Here is a 26,460-nt window from a genome sequence, read left to right as displayed (position 1 = left end):
CCTTTTCCAGATAAAGTAATTGAGCAACTTACTCAGCTTGAAGAGTAACTACATTGTTATAATTTTCAAATTTTACATTTCTCATTCTATCCCTAATTTCTGAAGTTGTAATTCTTCCCTTGAAATCTTTACAAGTTTTGCTCACTTAACAGGCTTGCAAACAAGTGTATAGCATCATCCAATCTATCAACCTTTAAAACAGAAACGTTAATCCTGGGAATTTTGTGATAAAGCTAAAAGCCACCTGAGAGCACCATGGCTTCTCTGGTTTTAATGTAATGATTCTGAAGGACCGTCATGACAAAATGCCTTTTTCTTAAAAGACTGTACTTGGCACAGTAAGGAGAACCTGGAGCTTCATGATCTGGTTCATCTGATCATGCCATTCATTAGATGGGTGGCCTCAGAAAAGTCTTTTAGCTCTTCTGGACTTATTTCCATTTTGCTAAAAAGTGAGGAGTGTGCTAGATGATCTCCAACCTCCTCTCAGCTCTAATTTCTGATCCTATGCCTCCTAGTTTATTTCTTCAACATCTCATAGCTTAAATCAGGAAGAAAACCTGGCAGAAGAGCAAAAATTTTACCTGTATTTCATCATTTTCACCAGCTCATCCACCCACCCTGTTTCTACTTTTCCAGCTAAGAGCCTTGGAATTGCTTTTGATTTTTCCCTCTTATGCACTTATAGACAAATTATAATAATATTAATTCATAAAAACTTGCAGAGCACTTTCCTAGTTTTACTAATCACTTTTGCAAATACTATTTCATTTGATCAACACAACAGCTCAGGCTTGTGGGTGTTATCTTCAATTTACCCAATTAGGGAACTGAAGCCCAGAAAAGTTCAGTGAATTAATTGCCCAGAGTAAAACAGACAGTAGTTATGGGACCAGGTCTTCTAATTCCAAACTCTATACCCTTTTTTACAACACTAAAATCCTTATCGGGGAGAGATCCAGGGTTTGCAAGGCCTAACGTGTCTATAATTTTGGTGGCTATCTTCAAGATAAGGAGTACAAAATTACAACATAACACAAAATATGATCCTGTGAACATACTGTTAGGACCCCTCTCGGGCTTGGAGGATCTATTCAAGTGAAAGCACTTTAGGGTTAATCTTTAGGGTTAGGTTTCATGGAAAAATCTGCTTTTCCATGGTTATACATTTAGTGCTTACTATACACTAGACACCAAAATAAATACTAATTTTATTATCATAATAACCTTATGAGATAGGTATTACTAGAGTGGAGAGTGAGGTTCAAAGGTAAAATGACTCGCCTAAGGGCACAGAGCTAGTAGGCAGAAGTATCAAAGTTGGATCTTAGGAGATCTGGCTCCAGGTCCATACTGTGAAATCTACCACACTACGCTGCTCTATGAGCCTTCTTTTGAGGTCTCCTGGGAATCACCTTATTTTACCACTTTCCACTCCATTCCATAGTGCAGGCCCTAAGAAATTCACACCTGAACGAGTCTCCTATGCTCTCCCTAACTTGATTCTCCTGACCATCTACCTGAACGCTGCTGCCACCCTTACAATGCTTAAGCACTCGTAAGTCCTGGCTGTCCCAGTGACCTGAAATGCCCTCCGCTTCTCTGCATTTATCAAATGTAAAAAGTAATTACTGTATTACTCATAAGCAGTACTTGGCCATGGACTCTATACTGTCTTCCACTAACATATCACATTGTTATTGGAAGCACCTGATCCTACTCCAATCCTTACTCCTCCTCAATCTCAGGTTCTCCATATGCAAAACGGAAACTATAAGGCTTAATTACAGGGTTGTTGTGAGAATTAAGCGTACAGCCAAGGGGAGACGGAGTACTGGGGGGGGGGGCAAGCAGGATAGTGGCATGCAGCAAATGCTAAATAAGTGTTGGTTTATTTGTCCCTGACTCAATCTCCCCCCAAAACTTGTAAGCTCTTTGAAGGCAGGGGCCTCGATTCACACTTTTTTGGTATTTCTCAAAAGTCCTGGGCATCAGAGTCACTTAATGATTAAACTTCAACAGACACACTGTGGTTATCTGCTCACAATGGCTCTTATGACAAAAACAGACTCCGGAGTCTGACTTCGAATGTTGGCCACTACTAGCTCTGCAGCGTCTGGAAAGTCACTTCATCTCTCTGAGCCTCATGTCCCTTATTCATAAAATATTCGTAACAGTACCTACTTCACAGGGGGGCGAGGATTATGCAAGATAATTCGGGCGAAGTGCTTAGCGTGTCACCAGCCCAGCGCTGTGAGCTCTAATTCCATCGCGTCCTCAACGAACTGTCCGTCAACGTCTGGCCCCTCCGCGTCCCGCGGCTCCGCGTCCCGAGGCGCACCCCGCCCCGCGGGCCAGCTCCCCTCCCTCTTACCTGCTCTCCTTTCCCGACTAGTCTTTAACGCCCACCATTCCTCAACGCCACGGGCCGGGCTCTGTGGTGAGAAAGTTCCACACAGTCTCTCCTCAAAGCCTCCTAGTGGCCCATGAAATCGGTCTATTACTGTTGCCACGTGAGAGATGAGGAAACAGGCCCAGAGGGTTGGAGTAACTTCCCCGAGGTCGGAGAACTAAAGCGTCAGGCCCGGACTGGGATCCAAACACACCCGAGGCCACAGCCCGGGCGCCTTCCCGGGTCCGCGCGGCCCCGAGTCCATTCAAATGCTGCCCAGCCCCTCCTCTTCAGTCGCTTCCCGGCTCCTCGGCGCGCCCGTCGCCCCCCACACCTCAGGGTCCGGCCTCCTGGCCGCTTTTCCTTTTTCTCTGCCAGAAACTGAGGGGTGACCCCACGTTTGTGCCGGGACGCATGCAAGTCGCCGCGAGCTCCTCCGACAGGGGCGGAGAAGCCAGCCTGGCGGAGCGTTGCGGCTCTGAGCCGCATAGCAGGGGCGCGGCGCGCGGGTCTGGCGGGGCTGCAGGTCACGTGGCGGGGAGGGGGCGTCGGCGCGCACGGGCGAGCGAGCGGGCGGGCGCGCGCGGCTGGGAGCTTGTGGAGGCGCGAGTTGCAGTTCGGGTGTATGTATGGCGGGGAGGGGCGGGCGGCCCGGAGGGCCGGCTCCGCCCCCTGTGCGCATGCTCCGGCCTCGGCGGGTTATAAGGCAGCAGTGCCGGCCGGGCCAGACAAAGTGGCGAGCTGCGACGTGACTAACCAGCCGCGTGGGTGCTCGGACGCGCGAACGAGGCAGCGGGCGAAGGACGCGAGCCAGACCCTGGGCCCTGCGGAACTCCAGCCCGCTCCGCAGCGTCACGCACACGCTCGGCGCCGCGAGCCGCGCACATAACGGTTAGTTGGGTAGCAGCCGGAGGGGTTCGGCGTGGACCCCGCGGTGCCCTCTCCGCCCTGGTGGGGTAGGAGAGACCTCGGGAGTGGGGAGACCTCTTTGCTGGGGGAAGGGAGGCGGCCCGACCGAGGACATCCTGGCCACGGGCAGCCGCGTGGCCCCGGCGCGCAGCGTTGTTGAAGGGGACCTTGAGGCGCCGGGGACAGCGCTTCTCCTGGGCTAGCCGCGGGCCCTGTGGTCAGGTGCCGGCCACTGGCCTGGCCAAGGAGTTGGGTCGTGGTGCAGTGACCTTGGGGATGTCGCTTCCTCTCTAGTCTTAAGTAGGCTCTTCCAGAGATGCTTTGATCTTGAATAGCGACGACGTGGGGCTGCTTCACGTGGTACCTCCAGACTCTCCTGGCCGCTTTCTGCTCCAAAGGAAGGGACTCCGGGCGGGAGTTATTTTGGATTCGTGGCTTGTCCGTCCCTGCCTTCTCGGCCCGCCGATTCTTGTCCCACCTGGTGACTTCCGAGAGGGATAAGGGAAACTGCCTTCCCCGCAGCCAAGGCGTGACTGCGGGGTTCGAATGGACTCTGCGGAGGGGATGGGGCAGCCGCAGACTCCCGGGACTGGTGCTGACTGGGGCTCTTTGTCATTCAACCTGTGGCTGCCGAGTGTCCGCCGCTGTGCCCTCCTGTTCCTGGACTTCAGGCGGCCCTGTTGAGACGAAGCTGAAGGATAGCGTTACACTGGTCAGATGCACGCTTTTTGTTCCAAGTACATCTTTTTTTCCCGCGTGCATTTTAACATTTCATTTCCTTGTGGGAATATATTTGGTGCAACAAGCAGTTGCCAAAATTAGTTTGCAATTAATCTAAACCAGGAAACAAACTTGTTACTACTTTAGTCTCTCCCTGGGTTTCTATTGGGTGATTGTAAACTGGGTTTCTACTCATAAGAGTAAAATGTTTACAAGCTACTTTATTTACCAAAACTAGTTTTGAAATTTTTTTTCAAAAATTATTCTGGTTTTGAGATAAAATGTGTACACATCAATTCCCCGATAAAATGTGTGGGGTTAGTAACTACTGGAATTTTGTGTGAGTTGTGCGAGAGTCTGGAAGAGTATGAGAAGAATTAAGCCATTACTAAACAATTTTTTTTATCTCAGCTACCAGCCCAGCGAGGTGAAGCAAAAACTATGTATCTTCAGTTTTTTAATTAGGTGTTAAATAGTACCCATAAATCCAAGTCCTATACCCTGGGGTACAACTTTGCCTTCAGATTGCCATAGAAATGATCAAGAATTCAAGACATCTAGCACTTAAAACATGTAGTGGTTAGATATTTGTTTAAACAAAAATTGAATATATTTTAGTAGTTTATTCTGGGTTTAGATAGATGCTGTTGTTTCATCAGATTACAGTGACCTTTGTTGAATGTACGTTAATGACCTGAGGAGCATTTTATGAGATATTTATAACTGAATAGATTTAGTTGTAAGCTTAACGTAATATAGGCTGTAACAGCCCTAAACAGATTAACTAGGAGAAAAGGATCATACCACCATAGGATGAAACTAACTGGTTAGTGTTTCAATAGTTTGCATGTCTCTTGGCCTTTTAAATATTAAAGCATATAATATTAGCTCTGGAAAAAATATAGTGACCAGCTGGTCAGGTTCCTTTATTTTACAGATAAGGAAACTGAGGCTGGAGAGGTTAAGTGACCTACCATTTTAGGTCTGAAAGTTAATGGTTGGGTGGGAACTGTGTGTTATTTGACTCCCATTTATGTAAGGTTGTCACTCCTGAGTTTTCTCTAAGGTTGTAAATATGGGTACAAATTATCTCAGTCTCAAAATAGATTTTTATTTTTTACTTTTTATTTTTTTCTTTTTACCAAAGGTTTCAATTAATCTGTAATGAAAATAAATTTTAGAGTAATAACTTTTCTCAACTTCTTATGTCTGTCCCTCATTCCCATCGTGTTTTCAGTTCGCCTCATAATGTGCATTCCTATTATGCAGGATTCAGATCTCTGTATAGATGCCTTCATGGCTGTCTGTTTTTGTAGCAGATGAGGACTAGGAAGATGGAACTTGTCTACAGAGAAACTAGTCCAGAAAGTTGTGAATTTTATATGTTCAGCAATTTGTTATTGGATACCTGGCACTATGAGAGACTTAGGATTCAGCAGTGAACAAATTCTAGGACTTGCCTTCCCAGAGTTTATAGTCTAGCTGGAAAACAGATAAATATGTAACTACCACAGCAAGTACTCTTTATAATCAAGTATGGAGTGTTAGAATAGAGTAAGTATAGGTTCCTCTAGGAACAAATATTGTGTAGGTATGAGAAGACATCCGAATTAGTATAGAAGCAATCTGGGTAGACCTCTCTGAGGAAATGCTGTTTAACCTGAGACTTGAAGGATGAGTAGGAGCTAGCTAGTCAAGGGAGTGATGGGTGGAAAGAGCATTCCACACATGAGTACTGAAAGTATAGTCGAAGAACATGGTGCAGTGCAAGAGCTGAAAGAATTTCACCAAAGCTAAAGCATAAAGAGGTCAGAAATAATGGGAAGAGATGGAAATTCAAAAGATAGACAGAAAATGGAGAGCCCTGTAAGTCATTTTAAGGAATCAGGGAAGAGACTAAAATTTAAAGGAACACTCTTGAAGCTTTAACTGAAATCAGTTTAAGGATTTTCAGTGGGGCTGAGAATAGCCTGATCAGAGTTTGCATTTTAGGAACATCACTCTGGATACACTGTGGAGAACAGGTTAAAGGGAGGCTGTTGGAGTGGTGTGAGACCACAATGATGCACAAGATGGACAGCAGTGAGAAGATGGAGGAGAAAGGGAAACAGGCAGGATTTGGTGGGGAACCAGATGAAGACTGGGGAAGCCAGAGGAGTTAAGGATATCACCCAGGCTTCTAGCTTGAGCAAATGTGAATTTATTAGGTGGTGTGTGTCTCCTCCATTTAATCAAAGGGGACACTAGGAGGTTGTGTGACTAGACCAGGGCTGCTCAGTTTGTAAGACAGAGACAAAATTCAAATTCATTCCTGTCCTCCTCGGTATTTGTTGGTGACACTGAGAGTGGTGTTTTTTCTTAATTGGCTCCCTTCTAAACAATTTAGTATGGAAAATTTTAGAACACAAACAGCTGAGCCACGTATTTCAACTCTACCCCTACCTACTTTCCTCAGTCCCTACTGGATTATTGTGAAGCAAATCCTAGATATAATTATTTCATTTGTAAATATTTCAGTATATATCTCTGAAAGATGACTCTCAAGAAAATCATAACCACAGTACCATTATCCCACCTTTAGAAATTAATATCACCAAATATCCAGTCAATAATCAAATTTTCTTAAGTTATTTTTAAATAACTGGTTGATTTGATTTGGGATCTAAACAAGGTCACACATTGCATACATTTGGTTGGATGTCTCTTTTAATATAGAGGGTCCCCCTTTCTCTTATTTTCCTCATAATTTATTTGTTGAAGAAATCAGGTCATTTTTCTGCAGTTTCTCTCATTCTGAGCTTTGATGAATATGTCCCTTTGGTATAGTTTTAACATGTCCTAGTTTAATATGTCCCTCTATTCCTTTTATTCCCTGTAAATTGGTAGCTACATTGAAGACTTTGAGCAGGTTTGATTTCTGACTGAGGGTGCAGGGGTTGGCAGGCAGATATAACACACAGTTGGTAGTGTGTACTTCCTTAAGGAGGCATGTGATATTTGTCCCTCTTTCTGCTATGTTAACAACCTGTTTCCATTATTTCACTAGTGGTTTGCAGATGGAAATAATTTAACTATGCCTTTAATTCTATTCCTTCTTAATTTATTAATTAAAATACCTCTATAGAGTACAGTTTGAATAGGAAGGGCAAGTTAAAGTTTATTTATGTGTTTTAATATAATATGGCATATGATTGAGAAGCTATCTTTTTCTAGAAATGTATCAAGGTATGTCAATAGTGGTAAAAGCCACTATTTTAAGTTGTTAAAATGTTTTTAGCACTTGATGTTGACATTTCAAATGGTTTTTAGTATTTGGAATATTTTTAAATTCTGTTCTTAAATTGATGGGGTTTCTTTTGGTCTTCTCTTCTTGGAGGTTTTGTCTGTTCCCTCAGCTATTAGGGAATACCTGGTAGAATCACTACTAAATCTAAATCTCTAGCTACAACCAGATTCCAGATTTTAAATTCCCTGAGGACAGGGGTTGACTAATCTTATCGAGGATCTGCTTTTCCAGTTACTTCCTGGGCATTTCAAACTTACTGTATCAGTTTTAAAGCTCATCATCTCTGTTCTCAACTTTCCTTCATCCCCCAAACCTAGTCTTCTTCTTACTCTACCATTCTTTCAAGTAGCCAGGCTTAAAACCGCTGAGTCATCTTAATACTACCCTTAGTAGGCCCCCTTTCCTACCATATGCAAATAGTGCCAATCCCTCTCCCCTTTGTTATTTTTTTGCTTCCACCCCCAAACCCTTTTTTTATTCATATTACTGCTATCTAGTTTAGGCTGTTGACACAACTAATGCAATGGCCTTTTACCTTCTGTCATTGTCACACCCTTCTCCAGTTTGTCCTACAATGTGCTGCTAGTTCCTGATCATATCATTTAACTTCTCATGGCTTTCCAGTGTCTACCAAATTAAGTAGTATTTGTGTGGATAAAATTAAGTCTTCCATGATATATGGCTCTAAGTTACCTTATTAAGTTCTGTATGTTACTTTTCCTTTAATTTGCCCTGACAAACTGGCGTTCTCCTCCTGTATTTTTTTTTTCTTTTGCGGGGAGGGGGTATTATAGAAGATTTTTACAGTGGATCAGTATGGTGGAAAGACTGGTATAGGTGATATGTTTGGTTCCTAATGTCATGCAGAGAAGGGATTAAAATGCAGTAACAGTCTTCTTATGGAAATGGTGGTTGGTCTTCTGGGGTCACAATAAACACAATGATAGGATAAGTTCACATCCACAACAGTGAGACAGCTGCACGGTCACCATTGAAGGATACCACTGACCATTTACGCTTCAGAGCAAGATGCAGCTACTAGCTCTGTGAGTTGTTCATGCTACTGTATTGCTAATCACAATTCCTAATGTTGTTGAATCTGATTTGATTACAATGACTTAACCTTTGTATAAAGGAGAATTTCCTCAAAATATACTGGTGTTGTAAGCTGCATATTTGGTCATTGGTTGAAAAATATGTCTTCCTTGTGATTTTGCTTTTCCTATACAGATTCTCTGAAGATTATTGAATGAATACAAGCCTAACACTGCTCTGGTGTGTTAGACTATTTTGAAGAGTAACAGGGCCTTTATAAGTTCCCTCACTGAGTTTTGAGAACCAAAGCTGTGTTTTCACTTTATTAACTTTCTCTTCTGTTCCCCAAGTAGGGTTTTTTAACCTGGGATCTGCATATTGATCCCTTAAGGTATATGGAATTGGGGGGGGGGGGGGCTGTGAACTTGTTTGGAGAAAAAAATTACAGCTTTTCATTAACTTCTAACTAAAATTAAGAATTTCTTTTAACTACAAATGTAGGCAACAAACCATAGTTGTATTAGCAGTACCTGTGACTTTGTCACCAACAGAAATCACAATCATACCATAATACAATTGTAGCTATCTTGAAATTAAGCTCATCACTACTTCCAAATTACTGTGGTTAGTAGACCCACTGCTAGATCTTAATTTGTTATTTTTTTAAAAAGCACATTATTATTTCCAATTAAAATATTTTGATAGTTCTACCTTTGCATTTTATTTATACACTTAAAAACGTGATTCTGACAAGGGTTCCATAGGTTCACCAAACTGCCAAAGAAATCTGTGGCACCAAAGAGAGGCTAGGGACCCCAGCTCCTAACTCCTTTACTTATGTTCCAGTGTGAGAATGAAGTTAGCCAGAACCCATGGTGGAACATAGCACACAGGTTATGATGTCACAGGATTATGTAATCATGATATCATAGGTTAAATAGAATCTTTGGCTATTGACTTACTTTTATTTACTAATTATCATAAATTCTGACCTCACAAATGAAAGGGAATAAAATGTGTTATATGCTAAGGGAGAGTAAAATGATTTTCACAAATAAAGGCAGAATAATTTTCCTTTCTATTCAGGATATATATGTTTATGTTTCCAAAAGAATTCTATTTTAAGTGCCATAAGTTAAATGGAACAGTGAACGTCTTCATTGACTTGAGGTATTTTCTTGCCCTGTTTGGGTGTATTCACATCAGCAAATGCACTTAAAACTGCTTCAAACCTTGTCTTCAACAGCTTAGCGAATTATTAGTGCAGGCCTTTATTTGGCTTAACTGGAATAACCCCTAAAGAGGTCAATGAATCTCAGGTTTGAAATACCTGCCCTGCAGATTAGAAATGTACATCCTTACCTCAGTTTATTGTGGTTGCATAATGCTGTTGTTAGTATTTACTCTGTCACCTAGAAAACTTGATAGAGTAGAGGGAAGGGCAGTAGTTTAATAATTACTACAGTTTACTGGAAAATAAAACACTCATTTGAAAATTGTATGTTTCTAATAAAAGAACCAATAATTATCTTAATGACAACAGTCTAAGAGTTATATTGTCGGCAATTAAAAAGACCAAGTTTAACTGTAGTGTATTTTGAGATAATAATGCTGATTTCTTTTTGATAGATCTTTGGTGTCTATGAATGTCTTCTAAAAAGCCTTGCAATTTGAGAATGGTATATGCAGTTTCTCTTTAGATCCCATAAATTTTTTGCCTTCTACTAAAGAGAGAGAATGGTGGTGAATAATGCTCTTTAATGCCAGACAGGCAGTACTCAATTTTAATATTCTTTTGTGGCTTGTCTGGCACTAGTGAAGCAAACAAGAAAACAAAACAACTTAATTCCTTATTGGAGATAATGAGGGTCAAAGGTAACACCATAATGAAATTCAGACTCATTTAAGGGGTTTTTATTAAACAATTACTGTTATGTATAAGAAATTATTAGAGATGAAGAAATATATATTTTAAAATATGATTTGAAAACTTATGAGAATAAAACTTTAAAATGAAACATTATTATATTACTCTGTTGTCTCTAGTCCTCAAAGATGTTTTTTATATGAAACTAAGTATAATGTTAATTATTTATATAAGTGAATAGGTCAACTCAGCTTTTTGCAAGAAAAGGAGAAGCTTTGTCTGTTGTTTATCTTTCTCTTAATAAATTGTAATGTACTTATTCTCCCTATTAGGCTTCAGAATACTGGCAGTGAAATAGGTTCTAGTAGAAATACCACCTATTGTATTCAAGTACTCATTTATATTCAAAGTATTAAATAACATAATGATAAAACTGATAACACACTTGTTTGTAATTTTAATCCAGCCAGTACATTGCTTCTTCAGATTCTGGAACAAGGTAGGTTATATATTAATAAATTGAAACAGCCCACTTAGATATTTATTTGTTGACTATATTTTGGGTTGCTGTAGAAAACAATATATACAATTATTTATTCCAGGATATAACCTGGAATTCTGCCAAGCAAAATCCATCATTGGTGGACATAACTCTGACTTCCCTTCTTTATTACTGCTCACATTGTTATGTTTTATAAAATGGTACTTTATCTTCTTAATGTTGGTGTGGTTCTTAGTTGAATCCATTTGCCACAAAATGCTGTGAAAGAGTGAAAAAATAGACCCTTGCTTACATTACGGTAGCGAGAAGGAATAGGGCAAGTTGGCACTATGAGCCAAAAACCTTAGCATTTTGCAGAAATTCTATGTCTAAAAATTTATCCTAAATTTCTAATTCACCATAGTAGTGTTTATAAAAGGAAAAAAAAAGAGGAGCAACCTAAGTGTGCCATATAGTAATTTTTTAAAGTATGGTACAGCCGTAGAATAGAATACTACTATTCAAAAACAATGTTGTAGGACTAGACACATAGAAAAATGTTTCAGATTTTTTTTTTTTTTTTTTTTTATGAGACAGAGTCTCACTCTTTTGCCCAGGCTAGAGTGCTGTGGCGTCAGCCCAGCTCACAGCAACCTCAAACTCCTGGGCTCAAGCAATCCTTCTGCCTCAGCCTCCCGAGTAGCTGGGACTACAGGCATGCACCAGCATGCCCGGCTATTTTTTCTAAATATTTTTAGTTGTCCAGATAATGTCTTTCTATTTTTTAGTAGAGATGGGGGGTCTCACTGTTGCTCAGGCTGGTCTCGAACTCCTGACCTCGAGTGATCCTCCCACCTTGGCCTCCCAGAGTGCTAGGATTACAGGCGTGAGCTATCTCGCCCGGCCTTGTTTCTGATATTAAATAGAAAAACCAGGCTCTTAAACAACATATATATACACACATATATGTATACATATACATACATAAATGTCCCATATATATGTTTATACTTATGTATGACTATCCTAGAAGGAAGTCTAAAGCAGTGGTCCCCAACTTTTTTGGCACCAGGGACCAGTTTCATGGAGGACAATTTTTCCACGGACGGACGGTTGGGGGGATGATTCAAGCGCATTACATTTATTGTGCAGTCAAACCTCTCTACTAATTATAATCTGTATTTGCAGCAGCTCCCCAGCACTAGCATCACTGCCTCAGCTCCACCTCAGGCATTAGATTATCATAAGGAGCACCAAACCTAGATTCCCTCGCATGCACGGTTTACAGTAGGGTTCTGGCTCCTATGAGAATCTATCGGTGCTGCTGATCTGACAGGAGGCGGAGCTTATGCGGTGATGCAAGCAATGGGGAGTGGCTGTAAATACACATGAAGCCTCATTAGCTTCCTCCTGCTCACCTCCTGCTGTGCTGCCTGATTCCTAACAGGCCAGGACAGGGATTTGGTGGGGGTCGGTTGGGGACCACAGGTCTAAGGAATTTACATCAAAATGTGAATAACTTATATGAGGATGGTAGAATGACAGGCAAATTTTATTTTCGATTCACACGTGTATCTTCTGTTTTCTATGATTAACATGCATAATTTTTCATCTTTTAAAACTTTGCTACTTTGTGTTTTCTTAATAAGAAAGTAATACATGTTCATGGGAACAAGTTGGTCAACATAGGTATATTGAAAGAAGATATTATCTCCCCCTTTCATCCTCCAGCAATGTAACATCTTATGTTTACTTGTTAGAGCATATTTATTTAGTTTACTTAACTTTTACTTGTTTATTTTATTTCTTCCCCAGAATCTAAGCTCCACAAATGCAGACACCATGTCTGTCTTTGTATTCTGCTTTCACTCCAGGCACTCAAATTTTGTTGAGTTGATTGAATGGCAAAAATGTTTAGTGTGTATCCTGATACACTTTTTAAAAAATGATTGTACAGGTCTATGATGTATAATTTTCAGAATCTTAATTTGCAATATTAATTGCAAAAACAAATGGAATTTGATAATTTAGGACACTGACAGTTGATCCTCTTTTGCTGTCATGATCCTAAAATCCTGCGTTTGTACAAATCTATCTTTATTAGCTAATGAAGTACACCCCGTTCTTTATTGCGTTAATAAAAACTAACCCTTGTTCTTTGGGATTATAGGGCTCATAAAGAAAGTTATACCATAGTTTGTAGCTGGATAGTAGAAAGGAAGGATGAAATGTCTAAGGAATGCAGTGTGGTACTTAGGAAATTGTTATGGCTAAGAATAGAGAATTAATCTGCTATTATAAGACTGTTCTTTTCCACTTTGATATATTTAATTACTTGTTGGGTTTATTTTTTTTTCTTTTTGAAGTAGTATTCACTAGTAGCAATGTGAAACTATTTTCATGCTATGTCTCCTTGGAAGTTTACTTACCTAGAATTGGAGTCATAACCCTAGTAATAAAAGATGCTAACTTGAGTTTCATTGTTGTATTTTGTTCTCATATTTGCTGTTTGTCAGATGAAGTAAAAATAGTTACTATTTTTGTAATAGTAAAATTTTAACAGGTATTTCACAATTTTTCATGCAGGCTTGAGATTCAAGTTGAATTATTAAAGAGAGAAATATTTTTTATTAGAATTTGTGCATACAGTTTGTAAATCAGATTTAAAAGTAAGTAGAAGTTTGTTTTCCTTGCTTTGAAAATTGTTGTTTTCAATTTAAAATGCATATTATTTTAGCGGGGCACAGTGGCCCACGCCTGTAATCCCAACGACCCTGGAGGCTGAGGTGGGAGGATTACTTGAGACCAGGAGTTCAAGACCAGACTGGGCAATATAGCAGGATCCTGTCTCTAAAAAAATGAAAAACAATTAGCTGGGTGTGGTGGTACATACCTATATCCTAGCTACTTGGGAGGCTGAGGTAAGGAGGATCACTTGAGCCCAGGAATTCAAGATTGCACAGAGCTACGATCACGCCACTGTACTGTAGCCTGGGCAACAGAACAAGACCACACCTCTTAAGTAAATAAATAAATAACCTGCATGTTACTTATGTCAATAATCTTATCTATTCTGTAAGTTTACAAATTGATCACTTACTTTTGAAAGAAATTGCACTGATATGGGGAGAAGAGGTAAATATTAAAATTAACCCTCAACAGGGAAACCAGAACCCACAATTGATAGTTTCCACATACTTTTATACAAGTATAGTCTTTTATACCCCCTCATCTTCCTTGTATAAAATTATGCTTCATTGGTTGAACAGATGCCGTAAGTCATTGTTGTACGAGAGAGTTAAGAATGTTTGATACAGGCTGGGCGCGGTGGCTGATGCCTGTAATCCTAGCTAGGAGCTCAGGAGTTCGAGACCAGCCTGAGCAAAAGCAAGACCCCTTTTCTACTAACAAAAAATAGAAAGAAATTAGCTGGACATCTAAAAATATATATAGAAAAAATTAGCAGGGCATAGTGGTGCATGCCTGTAGTCCCAGCTACTCGAGAGGCTGAGACAGTAGGATTGCTTGTGCCCAGGAGTTTGAGGTTGCTATGAGCTAGGCTGATGCCATGGCACTCTAGCCTGGGTAACAGAAGTGAGACTCTGTCTCAAAAAAAAAAAAAGAATGTTTGATACAGATTCAGATTATTGAACATGACATTGGCTGAGACTGACAAAAGAAGATTAAATAAGTAAATATACACGTGTGTGTATATATTCACTTTGCTTGTTTGCCCACTTGCAAATATGGTCAGCTTCATCAGTTCTCTATACTACTTTAATCCTCCTCATTTCTAAAACAACTACTGTATAAGAAAATTAGGATTGACATTTGTAAAATTGAGGTTACAATAGTAGCATCATAGGGCTATTGTAGAATATTAAACAAAGTCAGGTTAATTTAATTGGAATTATACATCAACATAGGCCTAGTAAAGAAGAAATATAAGTGAAAATTGATTCTTACATGGGCATACTGTATATTCTTAATGAAATTTAGTTGAAGTTGCAAATAGAAAGTCAGAATTTTCCATTAATTTATCATTTGTTGAAATAGCTTTTCTGGCTTTGTTCATAGTACAGCAAAAGTAGCTTTAACTGCTGAAATATGGATTGCCAGGAAGCCATCTAGGAAAACTTAAACCAGTTTCACCAAACAAGCTAGGAATATTTATAATGCACATAATTCGGTGGTAGCACTAAATTCCATTCTTGGGCAGTTTCTCAAGGCTGGTTCTTTATGTCCACATGCCTTCATGTTACTTGCAACTTTGTGTTTCTGCCTTTTAAAAAAAGTTCAGCCTTGAGGCTTACTTGTCTTAGCTGAGCAAATCTAGCTGGAGTAATATTTAGCAAAGATCCTTCACAGAAAGTCATTGACGAGGTAAAAAAGTGTTGTACTTGAACAATATGTACATAAGACTGCAGTGCACAGAGAGAGGTGTCAGGCTGGGAATTAAGGGATATTAATTGTTTATGCTGGAGAAACCCTCCTCTCAACCTCCAATACCTCCTTCTGTCTTACTTCAGGTGGTGAAAGGGCCCTGAGATCTAACAACCACCCTTTCTTTCATCACATATCCTGTAGCACATGATATATTTACTTGAAACAGAGCAGGGCTTTTCTAGATCACAGTAGAAATGAGGACAGTTACAAATGTTAGCTTTCATCTGTTTTGTGGTGCTCTAGACTCCTGAGAGATATGCATTCTGAGCTTTCTTGGTAAAAACTTTGAACAAATTCCTGATTTTGGATAAACAATGCATTCCAAGAATACATATGGTATTTAGGACTGTGAGAAAATGTGAGAACTATAGGGAATAAACCTGATAACCCAAGAACTCTTAAAGGAAAAGAAATTATTATTTTGAATTATTGCATGTTCTTTTAACTGACTAAAAATAGTAAATCTGATATCCTTGATCAAAATTATTTTATTAAGTGAAAGGATATATATACATAATTTTTATCAAAGTATAAAATATGTATAGTTTAAGTAGAACTTAAGTGACAGTGAAAAATAGTGCATTCTGCGCCATCTCCCACCATCCTTTCCTGTATACATATGCATGAGCTTTTTCTATAGTTATTGAAAAATATTGCTTAACCCACAGAGATTCTGATTCAGTTGAATACACCAAGATGATATGCAATCTGAATAAACCGCTAGGTATCAATTTAGTCACTTTTGTAATCAAATAGAATTAATGACTTAAAACAGCCATTCTCAGGCTGGGCACACATGGTGGCGCATGCCTGTAATCCTGCACTTGGGGAGGCTGAGGCAGGAGGATCGCTTCAGGCCAAGAGTTAAGAGGCCAGCCTGGGCAACATAGTGAGACCCCCATCTCTACAAAAAATTTTAAAAATTTAAAAATTAGCTGGGCGTGGTGTCACATGCCTGTAATCTGGGCTACTGGGGCTGGGGTGGAGAGGTGTGGCAGAATGCTTAAGCCCAGGAGTTCCAGTCTATGATCAGGCCACCGTACTCCAATCTCTCTCGCTACTAAATACATACATACATACATGCATACAAACAAACCATTTTCAAAGTGTAGTTTGTGGAGACCTCAAGACTCTGTCAGGTTTGGGATCCTTAGATTCTTCTACCTTGTAACTAATCATTAAGAAACTATCACGTATGAAGTTTTAGTGTAGTATCAAAGCAGAATATCCCCAATTATCTGAAAAAGGCTATTAAAATACTCCCTTTCCAACTGCATTTCTGTTTAAGTTTGCCTTAGACCAAAAACTTTGAGATTTGCTAGTTAATTGGGGAGTCTGGGGGGGAGGGGGGGAGGGAGCATGAAAGTGAGTTTTTATTTAGAACAAAAAGAGAAATAATAAATTACTCATTTTGAAAAGCTGACACAGTAAACAACATAAAAATCTAGGAAAATAAGATGATTTTATGAATTTGACATGTCTCTAATATTTTTATCCCATGATGTTTGCATACTGTTGTTGTCTTTTTAAACTGTTTTATTTAAGTATGGTTGACACACAAAAACCTGTGGATATTTAATGTATACAACTTGATGTATCTGAAGATAAGTGTACACCTGTGAAATCATCATTACTATAAATGCCATAAACTTATTACCTCCAAAAGTTTCCTCTCACCTCCTTTGTTCTTTTGGTGGTTTGTTTTGTTTTGTTTTTTTGTCTTGTGTTAAGAGAACATAAGTCTACACTCTTACCAAATTTTTAAGAATTCAATACAATAGGTTAATAGTAGGCCCTATGTGGTATAGTATATCTCCGGAACTTATTATTATTGCATTACAGAACTCTGTGCCCTTTAACCAGAACCTTCCCATTTCCCTTCTCCCTAGCCCCTGGCAATCACCATTCTACTCTCTGCTTCTATGATTATTTTAGATTACACATATGAGATCATACAGTGTTTGTTTTTCTGGGTCTGGCTTACTACATTTAACAAATGTCCTCCAGGTCATCCATGTTGTCAAAAGTGGCAGGATTTCCTTCATTCTTAAGACCAAATATTAATAATATTCCACTACATGTATATGCTACATTTTCTTAATCCATTCATCTGTAGATGGACATTTAGGTTATGTCTATGTCTTGGCTATTGTGAATAATGCTGCAAAGACCATCAGAATGCAGATATCTCTTTGAGATCCAGATTTCAGTTCTTCTAGATATGTACCCCATAGTATGACTGCTGAATCAAATGGTAGTTTTATTTTTAATTTTTGAGGAATCTCCATATTTTCCATAGCAGCTGCACCAGTTTATATTCCCACCAACAGTGTACAAGAGTTCCCCTTTCTCTGCATCCTCACCAGCACTTGTGAGATCCACTGTCTTAAAAAAGAAATACACATTTTATTTATTGGTAGGATGATCTGACCATGTAAATAATTAAAAACTGGGAATTATTAACTAAAATATTTACATTTTTAGGGATTATAAATATGAGTTAAAAGTAAGATCTAGAAATCAATTTTCATATACAGTATTCTGAAAGATAAACCTAAAATCCTTCTTTAAGCATTGTAGTTAGCAAGTTGTTAATTTCTCTTAAAAGGATAACATATTTAACTTATTGTAATGTGGGTAGGATTTTCCCTGAATGACAGGGTATGTACACAGGCAGTTGGAAGTTTGTAGAGACAAGTTTGCATTTTTTAAAATTTTCTTTATTGCAGTTTGATCAAAATTACGCATTTCATAATTGGTGAGTGTTTGGCTAGCCACTTCCATTAGTTATATTTCTACTTTCACTGGTACTTTGTTTGATTTTTTTTATTTTCATTTCTTCACTGTTTTCAGTTTCAAAGTGGAAAAGAAGGCAAAAGAAGGTAAAGTTTCCTAGACCTTGAATCTTGAAAGTTAACTTGGGACAGGTGGTTCTGTAAGCCATGAAGCTGGAGTAGGGCTAATTTTAAAGAGCAGGAGGAGGTTAGCTATTTTAGCAGCAAAAGCTTCAGTAAATCAGCCTTTCTAGATTTGAATGTTTCCATGTGAATTTGAAACCTAAAACTAGTTTATACTTGGTAACGGATTCTTTTAAGATTGTTGATTTTAGATACTTTCTGCCTCTTTTAAATTCACAAACTGGCCGTTGTCATTTTAGGAAATGACAGTGGCTTTGTTTTAAATGTTGATGGGGGACAGTGTAGGGAACATAATGAATACTGTTTCCAAGGGCTTTTGTAGCTCTTCTCTTCTGGAGTAAGGCCAGGACATGGGGCGTATAGAGCACAACTTTGGCTTTCCAGATTAGTTGACTAGCACAATTCCTGAGAGTTACAAGAAAAGGAGAAAGGTCAGAAAATCTAGAAGGTAATTCTTGTCATCACCATCATTACCAAGAAAAATTAGGGTTATTGTTTCCTGTTATCCCTTATGAGGTAAACTGAGAACTTTTCTCATCAACCTATCACTTTGTTTTTTAATCCCCTCATCCCTTTTAGGCAATAATGGCTAAGCTGATAGGAAGGCTACTGTGCACACTGTTAGGATTAAAATCTTAAACTTTAGTCCCTTTTAGCCTCTGGACTTTAGCATACAAAGAATGTGTGTGCTCTCTTTTCTCAATGAGACTGAATACTGTGAAAGGGAGCCTACTTTCGTAATTTACTTTTTGAATGGGCTCTTCTGTTTATAGCTGAAACTTGCTATAAAGTTTAAAAGGAAATAATATGCTTAATGATATTACTGATTTTTTTCCTATATATGCACCATCAGAATTTTTAAGTAAACAGGGATAACCATTTATCAGATGGTGGCAGAATTGTGTTGAATCTTGTCTGGTTTTCTGAAGTGTTCTTTTTTTCAAAATTATTTTGAATACTCTTATTTCTTACACTTCCTTCTTATTTTTCCTTTTAAGTCTTTTTGAAGCTTCTTGAAGTTTTAGATCTAATTTTGATACTATGGAATGAGGTATTGTTAACTTGATGAGGCAAGTCTTAGTGACTAAAAATTTTAACTGCTTTAATTGGGACAAATCATAGCTGGCAGCTAAGCTCAAAGTTTAATCACGTCCAGCACGTATTAGCTGTTCCAGTCAGAGCTTGATGTGTTAAACAGCTCTACTGTCTGTGTGTGGGTGTCGTTCTGTATGTGTAAATATTCTGCGATGAATTAATCTTTTTAGTGGTTCTTTGATTGAAAACTTTCAAATGTTCTCTTTTCAGACTTTAGATGAAGGAAAAACTCTCAAAATTCATGCATGGAGAAGTTCTATTTAACATAATTTTAGAATCCAGGCTGTTTCCGTTAGCAGAACTGAACTGTTAAATGGCTTTTTATTATATTCATTCCAGTAAAAATTTTAGGAAGCCTTAACTTGCAAATATTTTTATCTTACCTGAATCATAGGACAAAAATCTTTACTCTTTAAGCTGGATTATGTTTTTGAGGAAATTATTCTCCATATCCTGAGAGTGAGATATAATCTTAACTTAAAATCATCTCTCCTGAGAATGGATGCCTGAGATGTTCTACTTCTCCCTTTCCAACTGGCCTTATCCAAAAGACCTTCCTACCCACTACAAAAGAAAGCTGTATCTCTCATTCATCCCATTTCTTCCTGGGGTTCACTGCCCCAGGCAACCGGGGCCCCAAAGGATGGGAAAATTAAGAGTCCCATGACAGAAATCCAAAGAGGGATTAGGTCAGAAATATTGGAGAGGGCATGACCTTATTCCATTTGGACCGCAAACTTCTGCCTTCTGTGTTAGAATTAGTATTAGAAAAATGAAATAATCATCACAGGGATGTGTATCAACACACTTATTTCAATTAAAATGAAGGGTGGTTTTGTTTGACAGAAATCTACTTTACTTGATTGGTTTGAACATGAGGACTGGCCAATTACGTTATAAAGTAGGTATTTTTCATAAATTGAATCAGTTTAATCTTTAGCACCAAACACAGCCAAGGAGAGAACCAGAAGAAACCATCCACAGTGAATTACAGAGAAACAAAAGGATGGAAAACATAGAAGAGGGAGTAAGAAAGTAGATACCATGGGAAGGTTCAACCCACATCCAAGTGGAGTCTCAGGAGTGGAAAGAGAGAATGGGGAAGAAGCAGTATTTGAAGATATAGTAGCTCAGAATTTTTCAAGATTGATGAGGAGTCTGTTTTGTCAGCATGATTATCTGTTAGTGCTGTAATCTGTATTTGCTAAATAGTTGCTTTTTAAGATGTTTCTTGTTTCCTCAAACTGAGAATTCATATTATTTATCAAATCTGTAATATCCCTGGCCATTAACCCTTGAAAATTGCCTCCTCTTCACTCTCTATTCTCTTCTTACAAAGTCCCATTAGATAAATGTCAGATCCTCCCATTCTAAAACCTTTTCTCTCATAGCTTCAGAATGAAGCATTATTCTCTTTCCGCTGAATTCTGCCTAATTTCTTCAGACCTATTCCTCAGGTTTACTGATTCTCTATCCAGCCACATCCAATCTGCTACTTAACCTGTTATTAATTTCATTAACTGTGCTTTTCATTTCTAGAAGTTCTGTTTCAAATTGACTAATCTTTTTTGATTGTATCTTGGTATTTTTCTAATGTTTTAAATGCCTCGTTTCATGCCTATAGTCATTTAAATATTCATATTCCAATATCTATAGTCCTTGAGTATCTAATCTGACTGTGTTAGATTGGCTTTACTCATGGCCTTTGTCTGTGGGAAATCTTTGCTAGCAAAATCAAACATGGTGTGTCTCTGGAAGAACAACAAAGGTTTCCCATGAGCTCCCAACTGGCCTGTAGTCGTGAATTCTCATAAGAGAGAGCCTTCCATCTTCTTTGCTGTCTTTTCTTTGTCTTCATCCTCTTTCTTTTAACCATGCAGATAAAGACAGAGAAATTTGCCTACCATCTCCTTTTACTTCTGTGTTGTCTTCTTGTGTCACAGAATAAATTTTATCCCCCTTGTCACTGTCCTTGAACTTTTTTGTATTTTATCAGCCTTAATGAGATATAATTTATATACAATAAAATTCACCCATTTTAAATGTACAGTTTGATGAATAACTACTGTCATCATAATGATAATAGAGCATTTCCATCACCCAAAAGTCCTCTCATGCGCCTTTGCAGTCAGTCTCCTCTTCCAAACCGCTGGTGGCCGCTGATGTGTTTTCTCTCATCCAAGCACTAACCAGGCCTGACCCTGCTTAGCTTCTGAGATCAGATGAGATCCAGCACATTCTCATCTCTGGCCTGTATTTATTGCTGTAATATAATCTGAGTGAAAGTAACCTGAAATGGACATGAATTTTATGAATTGTATGAATTTTAATATGGGGTGGAAGTTGGGTTAAATAAATTAAAGGAGAGCTTCATGAGAAAACAGGTAAGCTACCACCAAACACTCACTCCCATCCGCCCCTTATTAATAATCTAACAGAAAGTTTCATTTTCTAACCATGCTATTTATTAGTTCTAGGTAACTTCAGGAAAAAAGAGATAATTTTTTATTTCAAACTACCATCTTTTGATATCATAATTCAAATTTGTGAATTTTAACTGTATTGGTTAGTTGTTTGTCTTTTTGTCATAATGGAGAAAACTACCTTGAATCTAAGTAATTAGGTAAAAGGAAACTTTTCTGAGGCAGTTCTCCAGCCCATTAAATGAGAATCTTATGTGTTCAGAATTATCTTCTATTTTGTAAATTGCTACATATCTAGTGAGTCAGGTACCTATTTCATAATACTTTAATTCAGCCATAAATAAGAAAAAGTAAAAAGAAAGTAAGTATTGAAGAATGCATTTTGGGAAAGGGGAAGAACTTATAATGGCTATGTTAAAATCTGACATGTTTATGTGTTACATGAATTTTGCAAGTAGATAAGTCAAGTGAGGCATTTAGTTACCTACAGTAAGTTGAGGAATTGTGATATTGACTGCCAAAACAAGTAGGCTTAGTCAAAATACAAAGGCTACATTTACTGAAAAGAATTTATTTCAGTTGTGGTTCCCTAAGTGGTGAGAATCTATTTTCATTTAAGCTACAGAAAAATTACAGGCAATACCATGATTCTAAGACTTTTATGGATAATGTTTTTAGAAGATAACGTCTATTGGACAAGTAACATTGAAAAACAATTCATTTACTTGAGATCTAGGTGTAAAGGTCTGGAGGAAAAAAACACTTTTCTTCTCTTACACAGTTAACACTCAACATATCACAGAACACTATGGGACAAGATGGGTGGGCCGCACCGCCCCCCCCCCCCCCCCCCCCCCCCCGCACACCAAGCAATTCTCCAACAGACACCAAATTGGATGTATCCCATAATTCAACACAATTCTGACCTTATCCATGTAGAGTTAGAGTCAGATCCCAGGTTAAGGACTCAGTTCCACATGACTGCCCACCCCCTTCACACACCAATCATAAGTGGTAGGTTGTCACCTATACTTGTGACTGACCAGCTATAAATTGGGATTCCTGCTACCCACTCTTTGGATTTGATTAATTTGCTAGGAAGGCTCATAGAACTCGGGGAAATACAGTTACCAGTTTATTATAAAGGATACTATTAAGGATACATATGAATACCCAGCTGAAGAGGTACATAGGATGAGATTTGAAAGGGTCCCCAAGTGCAGGAGCTTCTGCCCCTATGGAGTTAGAGTGTACCATCCTCCCTGCACATGGATTCAATTGGTTCAAGAGTTGTTTTCTTTTTTGCTTTTTGTTTTGTTTTGTTTTGTTTTTGAGATGGAGTCTCACTGTGTTACCTGGGCTAGAGTGCAGTGGCATCATCATAGCTCACAGCAACCTAAAACTCCTATGCTTCAGTGATCCTCCTGTCTTCACCTCCTGAGTAGCTGGGACTACAGGCATGCATGGCTACGCCCGGCTAATTTTTCTGTTTTTTGTAGAGACCTCTTGCTCAGGCTAGTCTCAAACTCCTGGCCTCAAGTGATCCTCCTGCCTTGGCCACCTCACCCAGCCCTGTTCAAGAGTTTTTATAGAGCTTAATTTCCAGCTACCACCACCTGCTTCCTGGAGATTGGTAGATGGGGCTGAAAGTTTCCATCCTCTAATTACTTGGTCCTTCTAGTGACTGAAACTATCTAGGGGCCTTACCTGAAGTTTACCTCTTTAGCATAAACTCAAGTGTGATGAAATGGCTTGTTATGAACAAAAGACACTTCTATCACTCAGGAAACTCTGAGGGTTTTAGAAGTTCTGTGCAAAAACCAAATATTATAAAAAAAGATGCCCCTATCACCTTTATCACTCAGGAAATTATAAGGGATTTAGGAGCTCTGTGCCAAGAATTGGAGAGGAAGACCAAAAAATATGTATTTATTACTTCACAAACGGGTTTTTGTGCTGATATACTATTTTAATTTTATATCTTTCAGATATTTGGATTTGAACTGCATTTTGGAATTCATCTACACTTAAAATGCCACCGGCAATTGGAGGTCCAGTTGGATACACTCCCCCAGATGGAGGCTGGGGGTGGGCAGTGGTAGTTGGAGCTTTCATTTCCATCGGCTTCTCTTATGCATTTCCCAAATCTATTACTGTCTTCTTCAAAGAGATTGAAGGTATATTCCATGCCACCACCAGTGAAGTGTCATGGATATCCTCCATCATGTTGGCTGTTATGTATGGTGGAGGTAAGCACCCATTAAAGCCTGCTATTTCAATTTTCATTAAGCAGCCAGAATCTCTGTATTATATAACTTTTAAAAAAACTTATTCAGTGAAATGTTTTGAGTGTTATTTCTCAAAGTTTTGTGTTCAGAGTCATATTTTTCATTTCTGATAACAATGGCAACTCTTTCTCTGCTTGTTCCACTATAATATTCCAAAACAGAGATGAAAAATGTGGGGAGCCCTGATTCGCTTGAGCTGAAAGAACTCTCATAAAAATGATGTGTGCACAACTAGTTTTTCTTGCTCTCTGCTAGACTCTTGAAATGTAAACCTAAATATAGATTTTAAAAAATTGATATTGGAAGAATTAAAATAAATCAGGCTAACTAAATAGCATAGTTCAGAGTCTCAGGTAAAATCTTTATATGCTGTTAAAATTAAAGAACTGAGTAAAACCTCCCCCCTGTTCCTTGTAATTTTGTGAGTCCTAACAGCATTTCAGCTGCACTCTAAACTTAAGGGGTTTTTTTTTGTTTGTTTGTTTGTTTGTTTTTGACACGGAGTCTCAGTCTGTTGCCCTGGCTAGAGTGCCGTGGCATCAGCCTAGCTCACAGAAACCTCAAACTCCTGGGCTCAAGCAATCCTACTGCCTCAGCCTCCCAAGTAGCTGGGACTACAGGCATACGCCACCATGCCCGGCTAGTTTTTTCTATATATTTTTAGTTGTCTGGTTAATTTCTTTCTATTCTTTTTTAGTAGAGACGGCGTCTCACTCTTGGTCAGGCTGGTCTTGAACTCCTGACCTCGAGCGATCCTCCCACCTGGGCCTCCTAGAGTGCTAGGATTACAGGCGTGAGCCCTTACGCCTGGCCTTAAATTAATTAAGTTTTATCATTTATTTCCTTTCTGTTTCTTGGGCATGTTGTTGAAGGAAATGTAAAGAGTAAGTTGCTCACTTAACATCATTTAAAATACTGTTTGTTTCACCTTGGGATATCAAACCACAATTGAACATGTAAAAGTCAAATCTTATCATAATACTTTTTTTTTTTTTTTTTTTTTTTTTTTTTTGTGGTGAGACAGAGTCTAGCTTTGTAGCCCAAGGTAGAGTGCAATGGCATGATCATAGCTCCCTGCAACTGCAAACTCCTGGGCTCAGGCGATCCTCCTGCCTCAGCCTCCCATGTAGCTGGGACTGCAGGCATGTGTACCACCACACCTAGCTAATTTTTTCTATTTTTGGTAGATAGAGACAGGGTCTTGCTCTTGTTTAGGCTGGTCTCAAACTCCTGAGCTCAAACGATCCTCCTGCTCAGCCTCCCAGAGTGCTAGGATTACAGGCGTGAGCCACCACACCTGGCCATCCTATCATAATACTTAAAATATTAATATATAGTTGGGTAGTTCACAGAGATTCCAAAGCCAAGAGTATTCATTTACTGGGATTGTCAGTTTTTCATGTTGCTTATTTAGCCAAGCTTTCACTTCCATTAATCTTATTTTTGGTGGCAGTTTAGTAATTCAGATTATTCTCATATGTAGCTCTTTAATAGCTAATATAAGGATTCTGCATTTCTACTGTAAATAGCTTAGCCTTAGGTTGCTAAGATTCAACCAATATTTTTTGAGCCCTATTAATATATTCAGCACTGGGCTAGGTGTTACGAGTGATAGAGAACACTGATCCTGATCCCTTCCTTTAGGAAGTTTATTATCCTTTTGAGACAATAATATAAACTCATGAAATAGGAATAAGTAGTTGAAATCATAATTTAATTAAACATAATTAAATTGCAGAGAAGAAACAAAACTGGTTCCTTTGGAGAGAGAAACTGGCTGGCTGAGAACAGGAATAGGAAGACTTATTTTTTCTACTGTATATCTTTTTGTGCCTTTTAGATTTTGAACATAGGCCTGTTTTGTCTATTAAATGCATTTTTAAAGAACCTAAGTGCTAAATTTCAGGGGTTTTTTTTTGATAGGTTCAGAGAAATCATAAGAGACTTGGGACATTATCTAGATTCTCAGAGCCAGTAATTTTGCAGGCTTGAACTCCAATCTGCCAGGATTTCTAAGCAGGTTTTGACTATGATGGCTTGAAGAAATTGGTATGAGAGGTAGTCCAGGTGCTCAGTGTATCTTTTTTTTTTTTTTTTTTTTTTTTGAGACATAGTCTCACTCTGTTGCCTCTGCTAGAGGAGTGTAGTGGCATCATCATAGCTCACTCCAACCTCAAAGTCTTGAGCTCAAGTGATCCTTCTGCTTCACCCTCCCAAGTAGCTGGGACTACAGTCCTACATTACCACACCTGGCTAAGTTCTGTTTTTGGTAGAGACGGGGTCTCGCTATTGCTCAGGCTGGTCTCGAACTCCTGACCTCAAGCGATCCTCCCGCCTTGTCCTCCCAGACTGCTAGGATTACAAGCATGAGCCACCACACCCTCAGTGTGTCATTAAACTAACTACAAACCAGAGAGTCACATGTTGCAATTTGGTGCCACCAAAGAGCTTGAGAGCCACTTGAGTTTTGCATCAAAAGTAAGTGATGTCAGTTGTGCTGATTGCACATGACACTTTCCTTAGGGGAAACAGTTCCTTCTTTGTCCTTACTCAGTGAGATAACTAGCACATTTCTCTGAGTTTGTGTTATAATAGGCCTA

At 38.9% G+C, this 26,460-nt stretch overlaps 2 protein-coding genes across 3 annotated transcripts in view; one reads left to right on the top strand and one right to left on the bottom strand.

Moving 5' to 3' along the window:
- Positions 1 to 2,594, bottom strand: part of LRIG2 (leucine rich repeats and immunoglobulin like domains 2) — a 143,174-nt gene extending 140,580 nt beyond the window's left edge. Inside the window, exon 1 of the mRNA XM_045546837.1 lies at positions 2,375 to 2,594. The gene's annotated coding sequence lies outside the window, so the exon portion shown is untranslated. The remainder of the gene's footprint in view (positions 1 to 2,374) is intronic.
- A 366-nt stretch (positions 2,595 to 2,960) lies between these two features.
- The window catches only part of SLC16A1 (solute carrier family 16 member 1), a 35,717-nt gene continuing 12,217 nt past the window's right edge, over positions 2,961 to 26,460 (top strand). Inside the window, exons 1-2 of one of the 2 annotated variants that reach the window (XM_045546838.1) lie at positions 2,961 to 3,283; positions 23,561 to 23,821. In XM_045546838.1, the coding sequence (XP_045402794.1) occupies positions 23,605 to 23,821 (217 nt within the window). In that variant the 5' untranslated portion in view covers positions 2,961 to 3,283; positions 23,561 to 23,604. Of the gene's footprint in view, positions 3,284 to 13,338; positions 13,360 to 23,560; positions 23,822 to 26,460 lie in introns of those variants that run through there. The other variant, XM_045546839.1, reaches the window with a different exon arrangement.

The sequence above is a fragment of the Lemur catta genome, chromosome 3 (assembly GCF_020740605.2).
Source record: "Lemur catta isolate mLemCat1 chromosome 3, mLemCat1.pri, whole genome shotgun sequence".
Lineage (NCBI taxonomy): Eukaryota > Metazoa > Chordata > Mammalia > Primates > Lemuridae > Lemur > Lemur catta.
The sequence above is the reverse complement of the archived record's forward strand: the minus strand, read 5'-3'. Positions and strand labels throughout refer to the sequence as shown.